This window comes from Lutra lutra, chromosome 17 (genome assembly GCF_902655055.1).
Source record: "Lutra lutra chromosome 17, mLutLut1.2, whole genome shotgun sequence".
NCBI lineage: Eukaryota > Metazoa > Chordata > Mammalia > Carnivora > Mustelidae > Lutra > Lutra lutra.
Window position 1 is genome coordinate 17,749,761 of NC_062294.1, and position 21,263 is coordinate 17,771,023.

The following is a 21,263-nucleotide window of genomic DNA, read 5'->3' on the forward strand; positions in this document are numbered from 1 at the left end:
CAACCCTCAGTTTGTTTTGTGAGATTAAGAGTCACTTATGGTTTGTCTCCCTCCCAATCCCATCTTGTTTCATTTACTCTTCTCCTACCCCCTCAACCCCCCATGTTGCATCTCCTCTCCCTCATATCAGGGAGATCATATGATAGTTGTCTTTCTCCGATTGACTTATTTCGCTAAGCATGATACCCTCCTGAATGTCATTTTTATTGAAATCCTTTACTGAAAGGAGGTGAAAACCATGAAGTAGTATTAATAGCAGAGGAAATACAAGGTTTCCTTAAAACTTGTATATTGCAATAAAAAATGAGGAAATAACATTTAGATGAAACTTCCTGTATTTTCCCCAAAGGCTTTCCATTTATAAAGGACAAGTTTAATACTTATATTCCTTTAGTATTCAATATGATCTCACAAATGTCAAGGCATAGACCTTGTTTGCTCTGAAATGTTCACAAATACATATCAATTATTTTTGTGAGTTAATCACTATAAATTACATACCAAGATTAAAAACCTAGTCTTGGGGTACCTGGGTGGCTCAGTTGGTTAAATCTGTGACTCTTGATCTCAGTTCAGAATCCTAATTTAAGACACAGGTGGGTTCCACACTGGGTACGGAGCCTACTTTAAAAAACAAACAGGGTATCTGGGTGGCTCAGTCAGTTAAGCGACTGCTTTCGGCTCAGGTCATGATCCTAGGGTCCTGGGATCAAGTCCCACATCGGGCTCCCTGCTCCACTGGGAGTCTGCTTCTCCCTCTGCCCCTCCTCCTCCCACTGGCTCTCTCAATCTCTCTCTCTCTCTCTCAAATAAGTAAATAAAATCTTAAAAAAAAAAAAAAAAAAGAACCTAGTCTTAAAATTAAGAACAAATTTTGGGGCACCTGGGTTGCTCAGTTGGTAAGCATCTGCCTTCGGCTCAGGTCATGATCCCAGGGTCCTGGGACTGAGCCCCACATCGGGCTTCCTGCTCACTGGGAAGCCTGCTTCTCCCTCTCCTACTCATCCTGCTTGTGTTCCCTCTCTTGCAAGTCTGTCAAATAAATAAATAAATCTTTAGGGGGGGGGGGGAGACTAACTTCTCTAGTTTCATTTCATCATAAATCTAAAAAGTTCAAGAGAATTGATAATATTTAATAAATATTAGACTGATAGATATAAGCAATATAGAACATTAATATTTGCAAAAATAATTTCAAGCCCAGGGAGCCTGGGTGGCTCAGTCAGTTAAGTGACTAATGAATGATCTCAGCTCAGGTCTCAATCTCAGAATCATGAGTTCAAGCTCTGTCTTGGATGCTGAGCCTCCATTAAAAAAATAATAATAATAATACCATCAAGTCCCTAAATTACTAAGCAAGAAGTGAATTTTTCTAACCCCTAAAATGTTAGAAAACTTTTTAAAAATTAAGAAATACCAGGACACCTGTATGGCTTGTTGGTTGGGCCTCCAACTCTTCATTTCCACTGGGGTCATGGGTCTTGGAATCACGGGACCAAGCCCCACCTCAGGCTCCACCCTCTGTGCACTTTCTAAATAAACAGATAAAATCTTTAAAAAAATTTTTAAATACCTAGTTTTTAAAAAATATTTATTTATTTATTTATTTGAGAGAGTGTGAGTGGGGAGATGGGTAGAGGGAAAGAATCTTCCAGCAGACTCCCCCTGAGCAGAGTCTGGTGCACACCTCCAGATCTCCAGCGTTTGATCACAGCCATGAGATCATGACCTGAGCTGGAACCAAGAATCCAATGCTTATTCCTAAAAAATATCTACTTGAAAGCACACCAAAAGATCAGTTCACTGTTTATTTCTATACACTAACTCACCTCACCATACCACTACTAATACTAATTAAAGAGAGAAATGGGTTTTGTAAATCAGACATATCACAGCTGATTTTTATTTATTTTTTTTAAAGATTTTATTTATTTATTTGACAGAGAGATCACAAGCAGAGGCAGGCAGAGAGAGAGGAGGAAGCAGGCTCCCTGCTGAGCAGAGAGCCCGATGCAGGGTTCGATCCCAGGACTCTGAGATCATGACCTGAGCAGAAGGCAGCGGCTTAACCCACTGAGCCACGCAGGCGCCCCCACAGCTGATTTTTATATTGTTTATTTGCTGAACCAGTTTTTGTTTATTTTTTTAAAGATTTTTATTTACTTATTTGAGAGAGAGAGTGCCTGAGCATGCAGGGCAGAGGGGCAGAAGGAGAGAAGCAGACTCCCTGCTGAGCTCTGAGCCTGATCCCAGAAGGGAGATCACTAATTGAACCTACCAGGTGCCCAGCTAAACCAGTTTTTTTTTTTAATTACATGCAACAGCAAATCCTATTAACTTCATAATGCTATTTTATTTTGTTGTTGTTCTAAGTAGGTTCCACACCTTATAAGGAGCCTAATTGCAGGGCTTGAACTCAGGACCCCAGACCCAGACCTGAGCTCTGGACACTTAACTAAACCACCCAGGCACTCCTCAGAGTGCTATTTTAAAACATTTTTCTGGGACACCTGGGTGACTCTGTTAGTTAAGCATCTGCCTTTGGCTCAGGTCATGATCGTAGGGTCCTGGAATTGAGTCCCACGTCGGGCTCCCTGCTCAGCCAGGAGTCTGCTTCTCCCACCCCCCTGCTTGTGTGCTCGCATGCATACTCTCTCTAGCTCTCTAATTAAAACAAAAACAAAAACAAAAACAAAACCATTTTTCCTATCCTAATCTAACACCTTAAGGAACTTGAAGAGTTTCTCAATGTTATTTTTTTAAACTTTCTATTATGGAAATTTTAAAACATACACAAAAACACAGAAAATATTACAGTAAATTCCCATATAGCTAATATCTAGCATCAACAATTTTTTAAAAGATTTTATGTATTTATTAGAGAGAGAGAGAGCATGTAGGCGCACGAGCAGAGTAGGGAAAGGGACAGAGGGAAGACTCCCTCCTGGGGAGGGGAGTTGGGTTCTGCTCAATCCCAAGACCCTGAGACCATTACAGGAGCTATTACATGACTGTCATATAATGTACATGAGCCAAAGGCAGACGCTTAACCAGTGAGCCACCCAAGCACCCCAAACAATTTTTTTTTTAAGTTTGTTTATTTATTTCAGTAATCTCTACACCCAAGGTAGGGCTCGAACTCACAGCCCCAAGATCAAGAGTCACATGCTCTTTGAGGGAGCCAGCCAGATCCACTTAGCTTCACCAACTTTTGAATATCATTTTTTCCCGGTCATTTTTAATTTAACAACTTTTTAAAAACAATACTAAAAAATATTTACATTTAAGTACAACTCACAAACTGCCCATTAACGTGTTCTGGCCAATGATTAATTACCTTCATGGAAAAAATGTTTTTAGAAATATTTTTTCATATGATACAATACTGAAAAGTTATTACTCAATATTAATTTCAAAGCTCATTTAATCCTTTTTTCTAATTAAAATAAACAGCAAAGCTGATAAAAATTTACCACAGAGGGTATGTCTCAGTCAGTTAAGCGGCTATGTTCCGCTCAGGTCATGATCTCAGATCCTGGGATCAAGTCCTGCATCACATACATGGAGCCTCCTGCTCTGCAGGGAGTCTGCTTCTCTCTCTCTCTGTCTCTCTTTGCCCCTCCCCATCACTGGTTTTCTCTCTCCCAAAAAATAAAAAAAATTTTTTTTTTAATTTTTACCACAGAATTTAGAAATATAAAAATTATTTTAAGACATTGAAAATTTTAAAAAATTAAAACTATCACCTGGTTCTGTAACATAAAACATATTCAAACTTTACATTTTGTAGGAAAACAGAGCCTTCAAAATTACTTCTCCTGTCTACCAGAGATTTTCTGGCTTTCAAAGACATGTAGTTCCTTTACACAAAGGATAGCTGTCCCAATTATTATATTTCAGGTAGTAATTTAAAGAAAGAAAGTTCAGAGACCATACTACTTAAATCTTATAGGCCCAATTGTTCCTCTGTTCTAAAGTTTACTGAATTCAGGCAAGCAGGTGAGAGCTCTATTATTATAATTACATAAACATTACCAGAAATGCTAAAATATATGCAGATCCATACTATGTTTGAGTTAAAATTATAGCTGTTAAAATGCTTACTCTTGCTTGTGACTCTCCTAAAGCTTCCATGAACAAACTCACTCCTCTTAAATTCCACTGTTACTTGAACCTCATATGGCATGCCTGGGCAAATTTGATGACTTGGATTTTGTTTTAGAAGCCAGGCTTACTGCCAAGTCTGCTGTGTCTACTTCCCTGACCCACCAGGACAGCTTTAGACAACACCTCTCGTATTTATGTTACTGCTGTGAGCAGTCAAACTGCAGCTTACTATCAAATGAGGCTCAACCTACTCGGGTTTCCTAACTCTTAAGAATAATGCGACTGACTTCACCTTCTTATGGCTTCCTCAACCCCACCTCTTATTTAAAATAAAACATCACCATACTGAATCACGAACTACTCAATACTAATAAGGAAAGTAAAGGACGCATTAAGTTCACGATCAGTAACAACTGCTTATAGTAGGCTTCCATTTTATGTACCAGTACTTCATTACATTCTTTAAAGAAAAACACATTTCACATTTTCTTACCAAAAATGTCTTTATGATCACACTTTACTGAAAAAAATAAATAAAGAGCAAAACTCAAAAGCAGAGCTTGGGATATACCCTCACTAAAAATACATACGATTATTGGCAAAGTTTACTGGTTGTCACAGAAAGGCAAGTCATAACGATAAACTGATCCTACAATTAAATTAAATTAATACCTTAAATGCCCTTAAATGCTGAAGATACAGATCTTACAATACCCACAATTGCTTGGCCATGTACATAACACCCAAGTTTTAATTTTTATATCACGTAATATAAATACTACAGTATTACTTCTACTAAATTTAAAAAATATGCCAAAATGTCCCTTTTGTATTGGCAAACAGGAAAACCTAAGAAAGTGCAGGTGTGGCAATGCTATTACATATGATAGCTCCATCACAAAATTCTGCTAATATCCCCAGGAGCACCTACCCCTATCAGGAAGTGTCAAAGAGACAGAATATTAAATTATTCTTCCAAGTGAAATACTGAAATATTTGTCAGTGACTCGATCACCAAATACATATTCTCACTGCATTCAAATCTAAAAAAGTTGACCTATGGTATGAAAGTAAGGCTCAGCAGTAATCCTCTCCTCGTATACACTACCTAATGCACTATACAAACACACTATTAAATTTCTACAGGAAACCATAGAAGCAACTTCCCCTTTTTCATACTGATTTAAATATCCAATTATACTTAGTATAGTTAGCAAATCAACCAACTTCACACCATACTGAGTAACAGTTTAATTCCAGAAAGTAGAAAAACATAAAAGCAAGTGACCTTCAGTATTTTTATTTAGAAAAATATGAGAAAGGAGGTTAACACTGAAAATAATAGAAGATAAAATAAAAATGTCTAAGACAAATATTCCAATTTCTCTAAGCAAGGTTTAAATAGCTGGATCTCCTACCTGTCCCTACTCACTTTCAGTGTCTAAGTTTAGCACAGGGAAAAGGGTCTAGGAAAAAAGAGGAAATAAAAAATAACCTATCAGTGTGTGTGTGCGTGCACACGCGTGTGTGTTAAGAAATGTTAACTATCAGCACTTAATGAACACTACTGGACCAAAAACTGTGCTAAGAGTTTAAATATATTATCTCACTTAACATCAGATAAAACAAAAACTTTGAGTAAAAATTATCAATAAAAACTGTAAAGTGAGTGGGGCGCCTGGGTGGCTCAGTGGGCTGGGCCGCTGCCTTCGGCTCGGGTCATGGTCTCAGGGTCCTGGGATCGAGCCCCGCATCGGGCTCTCTGCTCAGCAGGGAGCCTGCTTCCTCCTCTCTCTCTGCCTGCCTCTCTGACTGACTACTTGTAGTCTCTGTTTATCAAATAAATAAACAAAATCTAAAAAAAAAACTCAGTCATAGGGTCATCTGGGTGGCTTAGTCATTAAGCATCTGCCTTTGGCTCAGGTCATGATCCCAGGATCCTTGGGATCGAGCCACATTGACAGGCACCTTGCTCAGCAGGAAGCCTGCTTCTCCCTCTCCCACTTTTATGTTCCCACTCTAGCTGTCTCTCGGTCAAATAAATAAATAAAATCTTAAAAAAAAACCCGCCATAAATGTATCCAACATTATCAAGTATCAAAACATCTAATTTGTACTTTAACAAGCTTCCTCTTAGAACATTCTCTAAATTCAGCTCCTCCACTTATCCTCAGTTCCTATCCATTATCCCTTCCTCCAAATATTTTTCAAAAATTTTCCATATGGAAATTTACACGTAATACAAACCAAACCCTCAAAGAGATGGAAAACCTTCAGTCCCAAATTACCAAGATCTGCTGTCTGATGGGATTGACCACTAAAAGCCAAAGAACTGAAAAAAGTCTCATTAACTTCCTCTACCACAAAAAAAAGTTAGCACTGACTGAAAACTTAAGCAGTATTTATTCATTAATCCAACACATACTGGGTGCCCACTTATGTTAAAGGCACTATGCTAGGCACCAATCATACAACTATGAACACGATACAGACACTATCCCCGCCTTCATGAAACCTTCCATCCAGTAAGGAAGTGAATCCATAAGCATGTAAACACACTGATATAACCCCATACCGACCTTAATTTTGCCAAGCAATTTATTTTATTTTATTTTATTTTATTTTATTTTATTTTATTTATTTGAGAGAGAGCGAGCATGAGAAGAGGGAGGGTCAGAGGGAGAAGCAGACTCCCTGCCAAGCAGGGAGCCTGATGCGGGACTTGATCCCAGGACTCCAGGATCATGACCTGAGCTGAAGGCAGTCACTTAACCAACTGAGCCACCTGGGTGCCCTCTGCCAAGCAATTTTATTCTCATGTCTCATTTTACTGCATTTTACCATCCTAAGAGCATGTCAGTTAATCTACTTGTTCCCTCAAACTACACACACATAGCAGCACCTGAGTGGCTTAGTTGGTTAAGTGACAGCCTTCAGTTCAGGTCATGATCTCTAATTCCTGGGATCAAGCCCCCTATCTGGCTCCCAGAGAGCCTGCTTCTCCTCTCCCTCACCCTCTCACACTGCTTTGGCATTCTCTCTCTGTCAAGTAAATAAATAAAATCTTCAAACTACACACTCATCATTATGCTTACTAAAATGAAAACTAATTTTGTGAACATATGACATATAACATATAAAGTAATTTTGAACATATGACACATCCTTCTCAGGAGAATTTTTAAATTAGCTGCTACGTATTCACAGCAGCACTATTCACAATAACCAAAGGTCCAAATGTCCATCAATGGAGGAATGGATAAACTGGGGTATGTATACAACAGAATATTATTCAGCCATAAAAACGAATGAAGTAATGATATATTCTACAACATGGATGAACCGTGAACTACTATGCTAAGTGAAAGAAGTCAAAAACTTTTGTATGAGTCCATTTACATGAAATACCCAGAATTGGTAAATCCACACAAACAAATCCCAGATTAGGGACTGGGAGGCCAGGGAGTGGGAGGGAACAAGGGAGAATGAGGAACAACTACTTAAAATAGGTTTGGGGTTTCCTTCTGCAGTGTTGAAAATGTTTTGGAACTAGATAGAAGAGGATGCATAACACTGTCAATGCACTAAATATCACTGAATTGCTCACTTTAAAATGGGTATGTCATGTGTATTTCACCTTAACTGGGGGGGCAGGACTTTAAAAAAAACAGCTACCACAATATTTTAAAGTGAACTTTTTATCAAATAAAACTGCTCAAGTTTAAATTTGGGAATTTCAGGTATAGGTCAAGTTTCAAACCTTAACTTCTCCCAGATCCATTTTAATACCAAAATGGTTTTGGGGGTTTTATGGCAAAAATTATTTCTTAAAAAGCTGTTTTCATAGCTCTTAAATGTTATCCAATATTTTGGATGTACATACAATTCCTACCTACATGAGGATACTCCTTTGTTGATCATGAATTTGGTATATAACATGCCCTAATCAAGTCTGTGCTCAACAAAAGTCTGCGGAGATCATCAACTGTTTATCTTCTTTATAATAAAAATACTCTTTAAAATGGTTTTTTACCTTATTAAATCCCAATAATCTAAACACAAAATTCAGTGCTATTCTCTCCACAAATTCTCCTTTTTCCATTGCTACCTATGTGGTAACACATACCACCACTCAGTCTGCGCAGGGGCATTATTATTTGGGTTATGTGTCCCCCCCTCCCATTTCCCAAGCTCCTTGAGGGGCCTCAGTCCTCTTTTGCGTCCAACACAACACTACAAAGTACCTAACAGTATCTTCAAGGTAACAGGTGCTCAGTCAGTGGAACTGAAATAAACTCAGGCAACAAATAACTACTGTAATTTACTATGTTGAAAGAAACAACCTATAAAGACTAAAAGGGCTGATAAGACAAATACTGTCCAAAAAATCCTTTGGCTTTCACGTTCAGATATGTATTTCAATGCAATGCTACAGAAAAGTCTGTGGAACATCAATATCATCATGAAGTAATTCAACTAATACCCAGAAAGAATAAATAGAGATTAGTCTTATCCATCTCTCTTTTGAAGTTCGCCTGCATATGCAATAGAGAAACTGAACTTAATGAACCACACTATTCCAAACCAGGTCACTTGAGAGCTCTAAGTCCCCAGCCATCCTGTTTCTATTTCCTGATTGGTCTGACCTCCAAGCATTATGGTGCCCAACCTTCCCAATTCACCATCTCCTCTAAAACATCTTCTGAGGTGAGGTTTTGATTGAAACAAAATTGACTTCCAGAACTTTCTAGAATTATGAAGAAGGCACCCCACTTTTTTTAATATTCCGAAACATTTTGCTCAAGAAAATAAATCCAGTTTTCAGAAAAGTCCCGTTATAATTCCTCTTCGAATTACATGTGGGCCATAAACTTGCACAAGTGTTGTTAACGCGATGGCATTACTCTCCCAACAAAGTCGATTTAAACAGACATATGCACGAATTTTTGAGAACTCCTACACCTCAAGAATGTGCACCTAACAACAACAACAACAAAAACAACAAATGTTAAAAACCTGGGATAGATGAAAAGCCAAGAGCGCTTACACTTCACGGGGACAGCTTTTTCTCTGCACCACGCTGGCAAAGCAGCGACAACCAGACGCCACTTGGGCAACGGCCCCGACCCTCGGCCTCCAAACCGCAGGCGTCCACTGGCCACAGGCGTCCCGGAGTCGAGTTCCCCACTAGTTCGCCTCCAGCCAAGCCCGAGGCCACTTCCACGTCGCTGCGACCCATATGCCTCTTCAGCAACTTAAATCCGCTCTTCACTCACCGCACGCACAAACACACAAACATACACACACGGTGTTACCAATCCCAGGACAACCAAGGTACAGGGAACGGGCGAGCTCGTGCGAACCAAGAGAGGAAGGGACGCTCTCCAGTCCCGCCGGGCCCGGCACCCACCTGCAGGCCGCGAGCCCGAGGGCGGCGGCGCCGGCGCCCCGTCCTCGCCGAAGACGAGTTTGAAGTCGAGCTCGTCGTGGGCGCCACAGTTTGCAGTAGTCATCGGCGTGGCCCAGGGTGCTTGCGGCTCCTCCTCTGGCGGCGGCGGCGACGGAGGCGGCGGAGGCGGCAGCTCTTCAGCGCCGCTTCATGCCGGGCCGCGCGGGCCAGGAGGTCGCGGCTCCGCGGCAAAGTTTCCGGGCGGAGACCGTGACACCGAGCGTTCCGTTCCAAACTCGAAAGCTGGCCGCGCGCCGAGCCGCACCAGGAGCCGCCGCCACAGTCTGTCGCTGGTGCCTAAGCCGCCACGGCCACCTTAGCAGATATTCTCCGCCCCACAACAGCCGCCTCCGCCAGCGCGCTGCCGCTCAGTGTAGCACGCCTAACCCCGCCCCCTACTGCGCGCCCAGACACCGTGCGGCCCATAGGTCACTGGCGCCACGGCTGCCCAAAGGCTCCGCCCCCTCACCGGCCTACCGCGTGATTCCCTCTCCGGGAGAAGGAAGTCACGTGCACAAAGAGAGTTGGATAGCCCCACTACCTCCTGGGAGTTGTAGTTCAGCCGCTATTCTCTCCTCAACTTCTAAACCAGGGCCCTCTAATTTGGATTTGAGTGCAATCCAATCCACCCGCCAATCGAAGATCCCTTTCCTTATTGGGCAGGGCTCACGTCGAGTGGGGTTATGGGTTTGGTGATCGGCGGCCGAAATGTTGCTCTGATGGCTAGGTTTGGGGAAGGTGTCAGGGCCGGAGAGGGTTATGTGAACGCCACTCACGCACTCCTCCTGCCACCCCAACCCTAATGGTGGAGTCTGGGGATGGCAGGGCTGGGCCGAGCCTTCAGCTAGAATGAGGCGGAGTCGGAGGAAACCAGCGCAGCAGCCGGAGGAGTCCCGAGTCTCCGCTCCTCAACAATGCAGACCCACCCCTTCGGGGCGGGGCCCACGGCGGGTGGCAGTGCCTTTGTCTGTCCCTACCAGCTGGCAGCTGCTCTCTGGAGGACAGCCGGCGCTTTCGAGGCCTCGGCAAAGCCCCACGGGCAAGGTCGGTCCATGGCTGGAAGTCGAAGCCGATTGATCCAAAAAACCGGTGGTGAACTCGCACCACTCACGGGCTCGGTGACTCAGCATCCCGGTGCACATCCGTGAAAGTTAGAGGACCCACTACCCAAACTGGGTGGTTGTTAGTGGAGAGGAAGTGACACCATGTCTGAAGAACTGTTTTTCGCTCTCGGTCCCTCCCCAGTGGGCTTGTCTTCCCGTGAGACCAAGGATGCCTCCTCCTGGGCCTGGGGTGGAGGCCGTGCCAAGGGACGCCGAGCCTCGCTTGTTTACTTAGGGCTCCTTCAAGACCGTGTGGACTGGGAGCTGGGAGAAGTGGCAGTGACCTACTTCCCTAGCTCCAGGCCCCATAGGGCATAGTATCTCTAGAAGCAAGTTGCTGTAGGAACCCAGGGCACTAGGTCTCAGAGGCTTGGGTGCAGGTGCAAGGGCCCAGGCACTCACCCACAAAAAGGTGAAGAGGACAAAGTGGAATGCTTTATAGAAAGGTCTCAAAAGGGGCGCCTGGGTGGCTCAGTGGGTTAAGCCGCTGCCTTCGGCTCAGGTCATGATCCCAGGTCCTGGGTTCGAGCCCCACATCGGGCTTTCTGCTCAGAGGGGAGCCTGCTTCCTCCTCTCTCTCTGCCTGCCTCTCTGCTTACTTGTGATTTCTCTCTGTCAAATAAATTTAAAAAAAAAAAAACTTAAAAAAAAAAAAAAAAAAGGTCTCAAAATATGGGGCACCTGGGTGGCTCAGTGGGTTAAAGCTTCTGCCTTCAGCTCCAGTCATGATCTCAGGGTCCTGGGATCCGGCCCGGCATTGGGCTCTCTGCTCGGTGGAGAGCCTGCTTCCCCCTCTTTCTGCCTGCCTCTCTGCCTGCTTGTGATCTCTCTCTCTGTCAAACAAATAAATAAAATCTTAAAAAAAAAAAGAAAGGTCTCAAAATATGAACTAAAGCCCAAGCTACCAGGGAGCCCTAGGGTAGGCCTAACTAGGCCTTGGGTCAGGACAGGTAATGTCCAGAGTAGATGAGATGCTCATCTTGGATAGGTTCATCCTTGAGGTCAGAAAATCTTTCCTGCCCCGAGCTCTGTACACATACCTGAGCTGGACCTAGGGAAGCAGAGATAAATTGGTCTCCCTTCAGGGGTTGGGGGAAAGGAGGCCAGCAATTCTATAATCACTGTGCAAAGAAATTAGGAATGTACCAGGATCTCCAGGAAGGTTCATAATCCCCTGGGGTTGCAGGGCCTCCAAAGGACTAAGTAGGAACTGGAAAGATGATTGAGAGGTGAGGAAGATAATCCAGGCAGATAACAGATTTAAAAAACTTAGAAATCAGAAAGCACTGGCACTCAGCAGAAGCCGAAGGTAAGGCCAGATGAATGGGCAGAGAGCAACAGTCCACTGCAAAGTATCTAGACTTTATTTTGAGACCAGTAGGGAGCCATGAAAGGATTGAAAGCAACTTACATATTCAGAATTCTGGCAAAGGGGGAGGTTAGGGACACAAGAAAATAACAGGGGTCAAAGAGAGGGAGTAGGGACGCCTGGGTGGCTCAGTTGGTTGGGCAACTGCCTTCGGCTCGGGTCATGATCCTGGAGTCCTGGGATTAGGTCCCACATCGGGCTCCCTGCTCGGCAGGGAGTCTGCTTCTCCCTCTGACCCTCCCACTTCTCATGCTCATTCTCTCTCTCACACTCTCTCTCTCAAATAAATAAATAAAATCTTAAAAAAAAAGAGAGAGAGAGAGAGGGAGTAATCAGCACTGTGTGGTTGAAATATCCTAATGAGCAATTTCAGGATGTGTTGTGGTCCCCCTGCCTAGACCGCTCCCCAAAATACTTCCCTAGGTTGTCATCTGGATTGAGGAAACAGACCTTTATCTATCCCCTCTGCCCTCCAAACCAGGGACTCAACTAGCCAGGCCAGGGGGAATGCAAGAGATAGATTCTGGACCTATCAGTCCCACCACTGGGAAGGGACCACACACAGAAGCTAGAGATGGCTTAAAAAATTCACCCATTCTCCAAATGCATACATCTGTGCATCTGTGCAATCCATCTGTGTACCCCAACCACTGTGCAGCTGGAGAACACTCAGAAGGGATTACGTTTTAGGAAGGTTTCTGGTCTGGAGGAAACTGAGAACTCTAAGCTGGATAAGGGCTGGAGCCACGGTGGGCACTGACTGCAGGAAAAGTGTTATCATCTTTGTCAGAAAGGTAGCAATGGCTAAGAGCCCTGCAGGCTGGAACACAGGCCCACCCCATTCACATGGTCTCTCTACCCCTTTTCCTCAGCCAGGACCTCCCCCATCCACTCAAAAGCTCTTGTAAATGGCAGGAACCCATCTGACCTGCCTCCAGCCTTCTGAGAGCCCTGTGAAACCAGGTAGCCAGGGGACTACCGCAGTAAATAGGACCCCAGACTGATGGACAAGGACTATGTGGGTTTCTGTATACTCCTCTCCCTCCTATGTGAATGTGAGTCAAGCCTGAGATTTAGGGGAAGCCATTACTTTCATAGGCCTGGTCCTGAGCCCCCAGTGTTGAAGGCTCTCCTGTGGCCTCTGAGCCATGGGATGGTACAGCTTAGCTTAGCCCAGCCTAGCACCTTTTGTTCCACATTAGGGGAAATAGGAGCCTTGGAGGAAAGTCAGGGTTTAGAAAACTTCTTTCTTTCCATGCCACATATCCCATTCAACAAGCTTGTCTGACTGTTCTTTTGTGCCTGCTCCCCACACCCACACCAAGGCTGGCCATAGCGGCCACAAGAACTGCCCTTGAGCAGCTCCCAAGCTGGGCAGAGGCAATACTGGCCAACTACAACTGAAGAACGTTGGTTGCTGAGGTCAGCACAGAGTGCTGAGAAGACAGGGTCAGCACTTTGTCCTCAGATACTAGCCTGAGGAGTTTGGACTTGATCCAGAGGGCAGTGGAGAGCCACCAAAGGGTTCTGAGCAGGACTGACACCTGGAAAGAACTAAGTGTGCAGGGTTAAAAGATTCCCCACTCATCTGTGCACGAAGTCCAGTCTTGCTGTGGCCTTCGGAAGATGTGCCACCCCCTCCAGCTTTAGTCATCCCTCCTTCTCATGCCCAAAACCATATGTCCCTGAAATGTGATGAGCTATGAGTAAGTCTTCAGTCTAGGTGGCTGGAATGGATGAATACGTATTATAGACACTGGCCCATAGAGGGCTTTGGGCATCTAAGTGTCCTAAATTTAAGGTGGGCATGGTGAGAACAATGAGAAGAGCTTTCAGACCTGACTGGGCCCTCCCAGTCGGTCCCAGACTTGTGCAGGTCACTCTGAGACCAGGGTAGGCCTCACTCAGGTATGCTAACGTGAGACCATTTGAAAGGCAACATATACCTGGGATATACTTGGGATCTTGGCCAGATATCCTTAGTTATGAAATGCACATGAGCCCCTTTCCACCTGCTCCCCTGTGAATGACCCTCTCTCCAGTGCTTTTCCTTGGCCCTCTAACTTCCCATATTCTAGCCTCTCTTTTTATTTTTCTAGCCTCTATCTTAACAGCTGAGTTTCACCCTGCCTCTCCTTCCCCAAAACCCAGAAATAAACCTAACCCCACCAGAGAAGGGGCTTCCCCAGGGAAAGTACACTGGTGGGAGAAAAGGCGGTACAGCCCAACCCCACAAGAGACTTGGTATTTGGCTACCACAGGGTCCTTCCACAAGCTCTGACTAGCTCAGGATGCCCAGGGGTCCACTATGGCCACCCTGTCTGCCCTGTTCCAGTTGGGATCTAAGGAAAGGAGGAATTTTAACGGAGACAGTTTTTTTGTGAGAAAAATCAGACAGAAATTGTACCTAAAGCTTGATGGCTGAGACTGGACCAAGCCTCAACTGTCTCCTGGGTGGGGTCCCTTCTCTTGGAGCGCTAATCTAGGAAGCTAGGGCAGCCCCAGCATGAAGTGACCCCATTAGCCACACAGTGCCCCAATCACAGGCCTATTTATCCTCCAGCCAGCCTCCTGCAAGCAGAGAGCAGCTGATCTCCCTCTCCTCTGAGGGCCCTCAGGCCCAAAGAGAGCTAGAAGTTACTTTCCCAAGGTCAGACGGCAATGGGCTCTGGGAGGCAGCTGGTAGTGCGGTATCCTTATCTGCATATAGAAGAACAAGTGTGAGGGGAAGGGCGGTTCAGGGACTGAGACGGAGGCCTCACATGCCTGATCTTTCATTCGGGCCACCAGGGCCAGCAGCCTAGCACAGGGGCCTGACCCCAGGGACAGGAGAGAAACATAGCCTTGGCCTAGAGGGGAATGCCCCTCCCCAAAGAACTTGGAAAAGGGGAGGAGAAGTAGTGTGTTTACAGTGGAGGAAGCGGGGGTGGTGCAGGGCAGGGACCTTTGGTCAGAACGCCCCTCCCAGTAAGAGGGGGAGGCCCCATGAGATGTGGTAGCCGTTTGTTTGCTTCTCACTGCCAAGAGGAAATTAAAGAGAATCTGCCACTTCCTTCCGGCCCAAGTGGGATAGTGGGGGCTGGTGGCAGGCAGTGGCGTGGGTGGGCAATTGTGAGGGCCCTAAACTGCTGGCATCAGCAACGTGTATCCTCAGTGTCCCCTGTCTGGAGCCGAGACCTCATCAGGTCTGGGCTCCAGCTAGCTAGGGGTCAAACCCAGGGCCCCCCACACTCACCTGAGCTGGTCCCTTCCGGGAGCACCAGATACCCTAATTGTTCCCCAGATTCTGTAGCACATCTCATCATGAAAATTCATTGATGGGCAGTACCTCAGGTTTGCCATCAGCAGAATGGGCTTCTTGGGCCTTCCTGGCTCATCCCAAGTCCTGTGTGCATTCAAGATGATACCCATCCCCCACTTCCACGCAGACCCAGAAGGATATGCTTTAGGGAACTCCAACTCCGCACAGAGGATGGAAGTAGAATAATTACGCCAGGCCCTGTGTCTGTGTGTGAAGATGCCCAAGGCTAAAGCAGCCAGCTGCAGGGAAGGGTGGGCGATCTTTATTGCACTGTATCAATGTCAGGTTGAGGAGGCGCCACCTGAAAAGCTCCTGTTTTCAAAGAAAATACTGAGGTCACTGGGAACTCAGCCTTGCTACTCAGACCCACCAAGGGAGATGTGCACCCTAGGCACCCTTTAGCCTGTACTCCAGGCTGACAGCCCAGGTCAAGACCTCGTAACTCCTGCCAGGAACAGTCAGAGAATTGTCCGATGGCATCTGGTTCATGGTCCGCACCCACAGACATCTTACGGCCAGGCTCCTGAAGCAGGTGACCAAGGTAGGGACAATGCTCACCAGCCTCCCAGGGGGCTCTCTTCACCACTTCCCAAGGCCACAAAGAGCTTCTTGCACAGCTCCCCAGGCACCGCGTGCTCCTGATTTCTGGAACCCTCAGGGCCTTGGTCAATGGCCTCCCGCTTGCGCTTGTGCCAGGAGGGGCTCTCCTCGCCCAGGCGACCCTCAGGGAGGCCCCGGCTCCGCAGACAGACGATGGCCGCAGCCTGCTCCGCCAATTTCTTAGACTTGTCCCTGGGCAAATGAGGCATGGGACAATAAGGCACATAGGTAGGTAGGCTGGTTGCAGGGCAAGAGGCTGGACAGGCCTGACTCTATAAACCCTTGGCAAAGATTCTAACAAGACCAAGGAAGGGGGTATTCGCCCGGGGATATCCACTGCCCAGGTACACCATCCTCCCCAAACCCTCTTCGGCCAAGGCTCAGTTCAGGCCCTTCATCCCAAGCCCCAAGTCCACTGATAAGGAAACTCACCACAAGGTAGACTGGTACTTTTGCTCAGCAACAGTCACGACAGAGCAGAAAAGGCGATCCAGGGGGCGCTGAACCTGGTGCAAAGAGAGGAAAGGAAATAGGGATGGCTGCATGGGGGCAAGAGGAATGAGTCCTGGGGCTCACCTGCTAGGATCACGTGGAAGACAGAAAAAGGGAAATACCTCCCACCTAAGTTAAATGAAGTCCACCGGTATCACATGGTCCTCCCCAGGAGAAGTGCCTGGTGCGTCTGCCGAGGAAGAAAGGCAGACACATAACCAGACAATGACACTCCAGTGTGTCAGGAGGTCAATCACGTACCTAAGCCAAGGGCCATCAGAGCCCTTAGCAGCACGTGACTCTGGATCCTGCTCCTACTGACATCTGGATGGGCCAGGTCACACAAAATGAGGAGAAATTCAGCAGATGGCAAAGGGGTGAGAGGGGTCAAGGATGGGGCAGAGAAGGTACACTTGGCAGAACAACCAGGTGATATGGCTGGACAAAGAGCTGAGTGGATGAGACAGGAAGCAGAAAGACATGTGGGGAGCCTTGCGCTCTGTGCTGAGGTGCTAGGGCTTGACCCCAAAGGCACTGAGGAGAGGAGACTTGAGCAGGAAGGCAGAGGACAGATTTATTCTGGAAAAGTCACTCTGGGAGAGGGGGACACAAGTCCTGGAAGGAGATCAGAGGTAAGAAGGCTAGTCCAAAGAGACAGAGCAACCTAAATAAGGCATGGCCATGGGGACCAAAGGAGGTGAAGCAAGACTGTCTTAAAGTTTCCACCATGGGGCCTCAAGTCTGGGGCCCAATTCTGAGCCCTACTGGCTGAGTCCTGGTCCAGACACATGTCTGTCTAACTTAGGTTTGAGCATCCTTCCTAAATAAGCCACCTGGTCCTTTCCAGAGAAGTCTCCCTGGTCTGCCACCGGCAGAGACTGGCCCAAGCAGCCCCCTTACATAGGTCTCAAGTTCAATTTTATGAAAGTGGTCAGAATTTGACAATAAGCCCACAAATGTCACAGGGAAGGGACTATCACATCAGCAACAGTCGGGCCGCCAGCAACCACTGCCGTGTCCACGGAGGGCAAAGCCAGGCTCCAGTCAAGCAGTCTGGAATTCAGGGTACGAGGTATGGGTATGCTGGGAGCGATGGCACCGGCTGTGGGAGGCACTGTAGAGCAGGATGCAGGGCAGGCCACAGCCAAGAACTCACCGTGTCATACACAGGCTGCGCCAGCTTCTCCTTCCGGCACCATTCCAGCAGGCACATCTTGGGGGTGATCTGGGGTGAGTATGCTCTCCTAGGACAAGGAGGGGAAGGAGTCAGGCCTTGCCCACAATCACCACCAGGTTGCTGCCTTAGGACTCCTGTACTTATTCCCCTGAGCTCCCATTTCTGTCTTCCCACCAGTGGTGTGGGGTCTGGATTCTACCTAAAGGGAAGATGGGCTTCAGCATGCTTGGGGAACTAGGATACAAAGTGAACTCCCAGCACTCTGAACTCTAGCCTGGAAAACAACTTTCAATAGTCAAAAATGAAAGTCCAAGGGAGCCTGGGTGGCTCAGTTGATTGTCCTGTTGATCTCAGCTCAGGTCTTGATCTCAGGGTTATGAGTTCAGGAACCCCGCTGGGCTCCATGCCCAGTGTGGAGCTTACTTAAAAAAAAGAAGAAGAAGATCCAGTTTACCTCTCAAGACAAGCCAGAGGGATCAGGTGGGGGTTGGGAACATAGGTGGCCAAGCAGTGGTCTGGGATCTAGCTCAGTACCCACCCTTATTATGTCCCCTGAGTTGTGGGACAAGGCGAATCAAGAAAAGAAGTTTGGTCACCCCAGGACAACACCCCTGACAGTGCTGCCTGCCCTTTAGGAACCATCTTCCCCAAACTGCCTTCTTTGAGATGCTAAAAAATGAGAACAAGGATCCAAACGAAGAAGACCTGTGATCCCTGAACTTGACATTAACCATGTATAGCAATCAGCCAGCTGAGGCCATGGGCCCTGGCCAAGCAGAGGCCAACCTGGAGACCTACCGGTCAAACTTCACAGCCATCTTAATGACACCAGAGGTGTCTTCAGCTGGCTCTGCCGCAGCCTCTGGGGTCCTGGCCAAGAGTTCAGCCCGCCGGGCATTTAGCTCTCGTGTCATCTCCTCGTAGAAGGCACCAAGGCCAAAGGCCTCACTGTGGAAAGACAAGCAGAGCACAGCAAACCCCTTAGTAGACCCAGCATCCAGGAAACTACTGCAAAAGCCCAGGGTCTCACCGCTGAGAAATGACCACCCCACCCTCCTGCCCCCTCCCCCCCACACGAAAACACCACTGAGACCTAGCCATCAGGAGGTTCCCTTACCTACCCCTGGGATCAGCCTTGACTGGCAGAGAGTGAGTGTGAGCCTCTGAGGCTGGACACTGGAGGGCAGGCTGGGCTGGGTGGAAAAGGCTATAAAGGTCACCTCTACCACCTGAGCCCAGCCTCTCTTCCAAAGAAGAAAACACAGGCAAGTGTCCCCAGCCAGCAGTGAGCGAACTGAACAAGTGCCTGGGTTATATACAACCCCATCCTCATGTGGGCCCAAGGGAGGAAGAGACAGAGGCCACGACCACTAAGTGGTTCCCCACTTCCTGCCCGAGCCACAAGTAGTTAGGCCTAGCCTAAACTGAGGTACCACCCAGAACTACAGTTATACTCTTTCTCTCAGACTCACAAGATACCCGAGTCAAGCTGGTTAAGCTATGTGGGGTAGGGACAGAACCAACACCGCAAGCCCAGGTTTGGGAAGAGAGTTCTGACAACTCTTTTCCCTTCTAGCAAGCATCTTGAAGGCTAAAGCATATTCATGAGGATGGGTACCTGGGCACAAGTGTGGTTTAGGAAAGTTTCTCTAAGGAGGGAGGAGGAAAGAGCATTCAGGCAGAAGACCCAGCATGAGCACAGATGTGGAGCTGGGAAAACAGACAAGCAGACAGGGAGCCAGAGGAATAGGTACCAGGCCAGGTTGTGAGGATCTACACCAAATGCAGGGGACCAAGAGGGAGCTTCCCAGACTGCAGTTATGGGTTGAGGGCACAGGCTCAGGCCAGGGGCTCAATTCTACAACCTCCACCTCCTGACCACTGGGTCTAGTATGTGACAGATCTTTTACCATGAAAGCCCCTTCCTCCAGAATTCCCAAGCCCAGCCCCCATAGTCCTCCATCCTACCAGCATTCTACTTCCCCAAATTCTACTGTGAGGTCAGTCCAGGGATGGAAAGTTCCAAAGCTTCATTAAGTTTCCTCTTCTGTGAGGTGAAACTGTACCACAACCCCACTCCTATACATCCACCTCCAGAAGCTGCATCCTTGGTCCCCGACAATCAGTTTAGGGCTCATAGTCAAGCCTGGCAATGTCTGCAAGGAATGACGGACAGCCATTGCCCCTCTCACCAAATTTCCTGGGAAGACTGGGCAGCATGGAGCAACCTTCCCTGGGGCGACTCCAACTGTTCTCGTAGCATCTGGCACAAGCAGTACTTGGTGTTGGTGTAGTGGTTCTCATACTGTATGGCCTGAGGGAAGAAGCAGCATGAGCCCACTTGCTGCCCAGGCAGGCTCTGAGGCCTGAGCTATCCCCTGATGGCAGAGAAAGGGGCTCCAAGGGGACAGCAGAGGTGTGCCTGCAGTTGGGGCACTGTGAGGCCATATGGAAAACCACCTCCATCCTGGCCATCTACTCCTCCAGCGAGCAGTACAAAGCTCAAGAGTCACAGCTGAGATCCAGGGTTAGGAGCATGCTCAACCAGACAGGCCAAAGGACGTCCAGATGTGTAGGAAGCACCTCCTGCTTCAGCCACCACAGGCTACCACGGAGGACTTGCTGCTCTTCCAGGGCAAGGACAGGGAGCAAGTCAGATTCTGGTGTGGCAGGAGCCACATCAGGATAGGGGCAAGATTCTTCTGTTTCAATACACAGTGGATACCTTCCTTGCCCACATCTTAAATAACCTGTCTCCAACATCCCACCTGCATGGGAAAGCACAGCACCATCTACCAATCATGATCACATGTGACTTGTCCCCTCATTGAGTTTCACAAGTCTCACAAGCGTGAGGTGCAGTTGTTACCACTACAACTGACAAATGCAGGCTCAGGGAGGCAAGCTGACTGCACAGAGAAGCACACTAGAAGCCTGCCTGGCTGGGGCAGATAGAAAAGCACTGGGTGAGAGATGCCCTGGCCCTCTAGAATACCCTCCCAGCCCTCACCCTCTATACCCTTCTAATATCCCCACCTAGGCCTATGTCTTCAGCACCTGGGAAGGCGGTATGACATGAAGAAAACAAAGCAGCAATCTGCTGGCAAGCCCCAGCTAGTGGCAAGGCCTTGATTCAGCTTGTCGGGGACAGAAGGCACCTGGCTGGACCAGAAGCAGCCCTGCCTTTGCTTGCAAGCCACTCCTTTCCTCCAGGACAACAGCTCTTGAGGAGCTGCCAAAGGACACACTAAGTAGGAATGATAACATCACCTTTCACAGGGAGCAGTGCTGAGTGTATCTTCCCTGCTACAGATGTGCCAGCCAGCTGCAAGAGCCAGACAGGTGGCCTGGGCTAAGGCAACCCCCGCTTTGTCTCTGGCTGGCCCAGAGTATGGGAGAGCCCAGTAGTCACCAACCTGCCCAACAGGACATGTGAAACCCAGGGAATGAGGGCTGTAGCATCAAGCAGGGGAGGCTCTAAACAGAAACTGCCTATCTCTGGACAGAAGCCTCAGGGCCTCCTACCATTATCAGCTTGCACAGTCCTGGGGATACCCATAGGCCATGGTGGCCACAGCAACCACAGGCATGGCCAGGGCCTCAAGAGGGAATGGGCAGTCTGAGGATCTGAGAAGCTCTTGACCCTCCCAGAAGGGTGTGAGCCC

At 47.4% G+C, this 21,263-nt stretch overlaps 2 protein-coding genes across 13 annotated transcripts in view; both read right to left on the bottom strand.

Annotated features, from left to right (window-relative positions):
* Positions 1 to 9,958, bottom strand: part of NFATC3 (nuclear factor of activated T cells 3) — a 134,217-nt gene extending 124,259 nt beyond the window's left edge. For 2 of the 5 annotated variants that reach the window (XM_047710961.1, XM_047710965.1), the window contains exon 1: positions 9,518 to 9,957. In XM_047710961.1, coding sequence (XP_047566917.1) covers positions 9,518 to 9,620 — 103 coding nt within the window. In that variant the 5' untranslated portion in view covers positions 9,621 to 9,957. Of the gene's footprint in view, positions 1 to 9,517 lie in introns of all 5 variants that reach the window. The other 3 variants (XM_047710963.1, XM_047710964.1, XM_047710960.1) reach the window with 2 other exon arrangements.
* Positions 9,959 to 12,248: 2,290 nt separating this feature from the next.
* Positions 12,249 to 21,263, bottom strand: part of DUS2 (dihydrouridine synthase 2) — a 55,783-nt gene continuing 46,768 nt past the window's right edge. For 5 of the 8 annotated variants that reach the window (XM_047710977.1, XM_047710980.1, XM_047710975.1 and 2 more), the window contains 5 exons: positions 19,791 to 19,912; positions 18,397 to 18,546; positions 17,578 to 17,665; positions 16,362 to 16,435; positions 12,256 to 16,121 (listed from right to left, as the gene is read on the bottom strand). In XM_047710977.1, coding sequence (XP_047566933.1) covers positions 15,884 to 16,121; positions 16,362 to 16,435; positions 17,578 to 17,665; positions 18,397 to 18,546; positions 19,791 to 19,912 — 672 coding nt within the window. In that variant the 3' untranslated portion in view covers positions 12,256 to 15,883. Of the gene's footprint in view, positions 16,122 to 16,361; positions 16,436 to 17,577; positions 17,666 to 18,396; positions 18,547 to 19,790; positions 19,913 to 21,263 lie in introns of all 8 variants that reach the window. The other 3 variants (XM_047710974.1, XM_047710973.1, XM_047710976.1) reach the window with 3 other exon arrangements.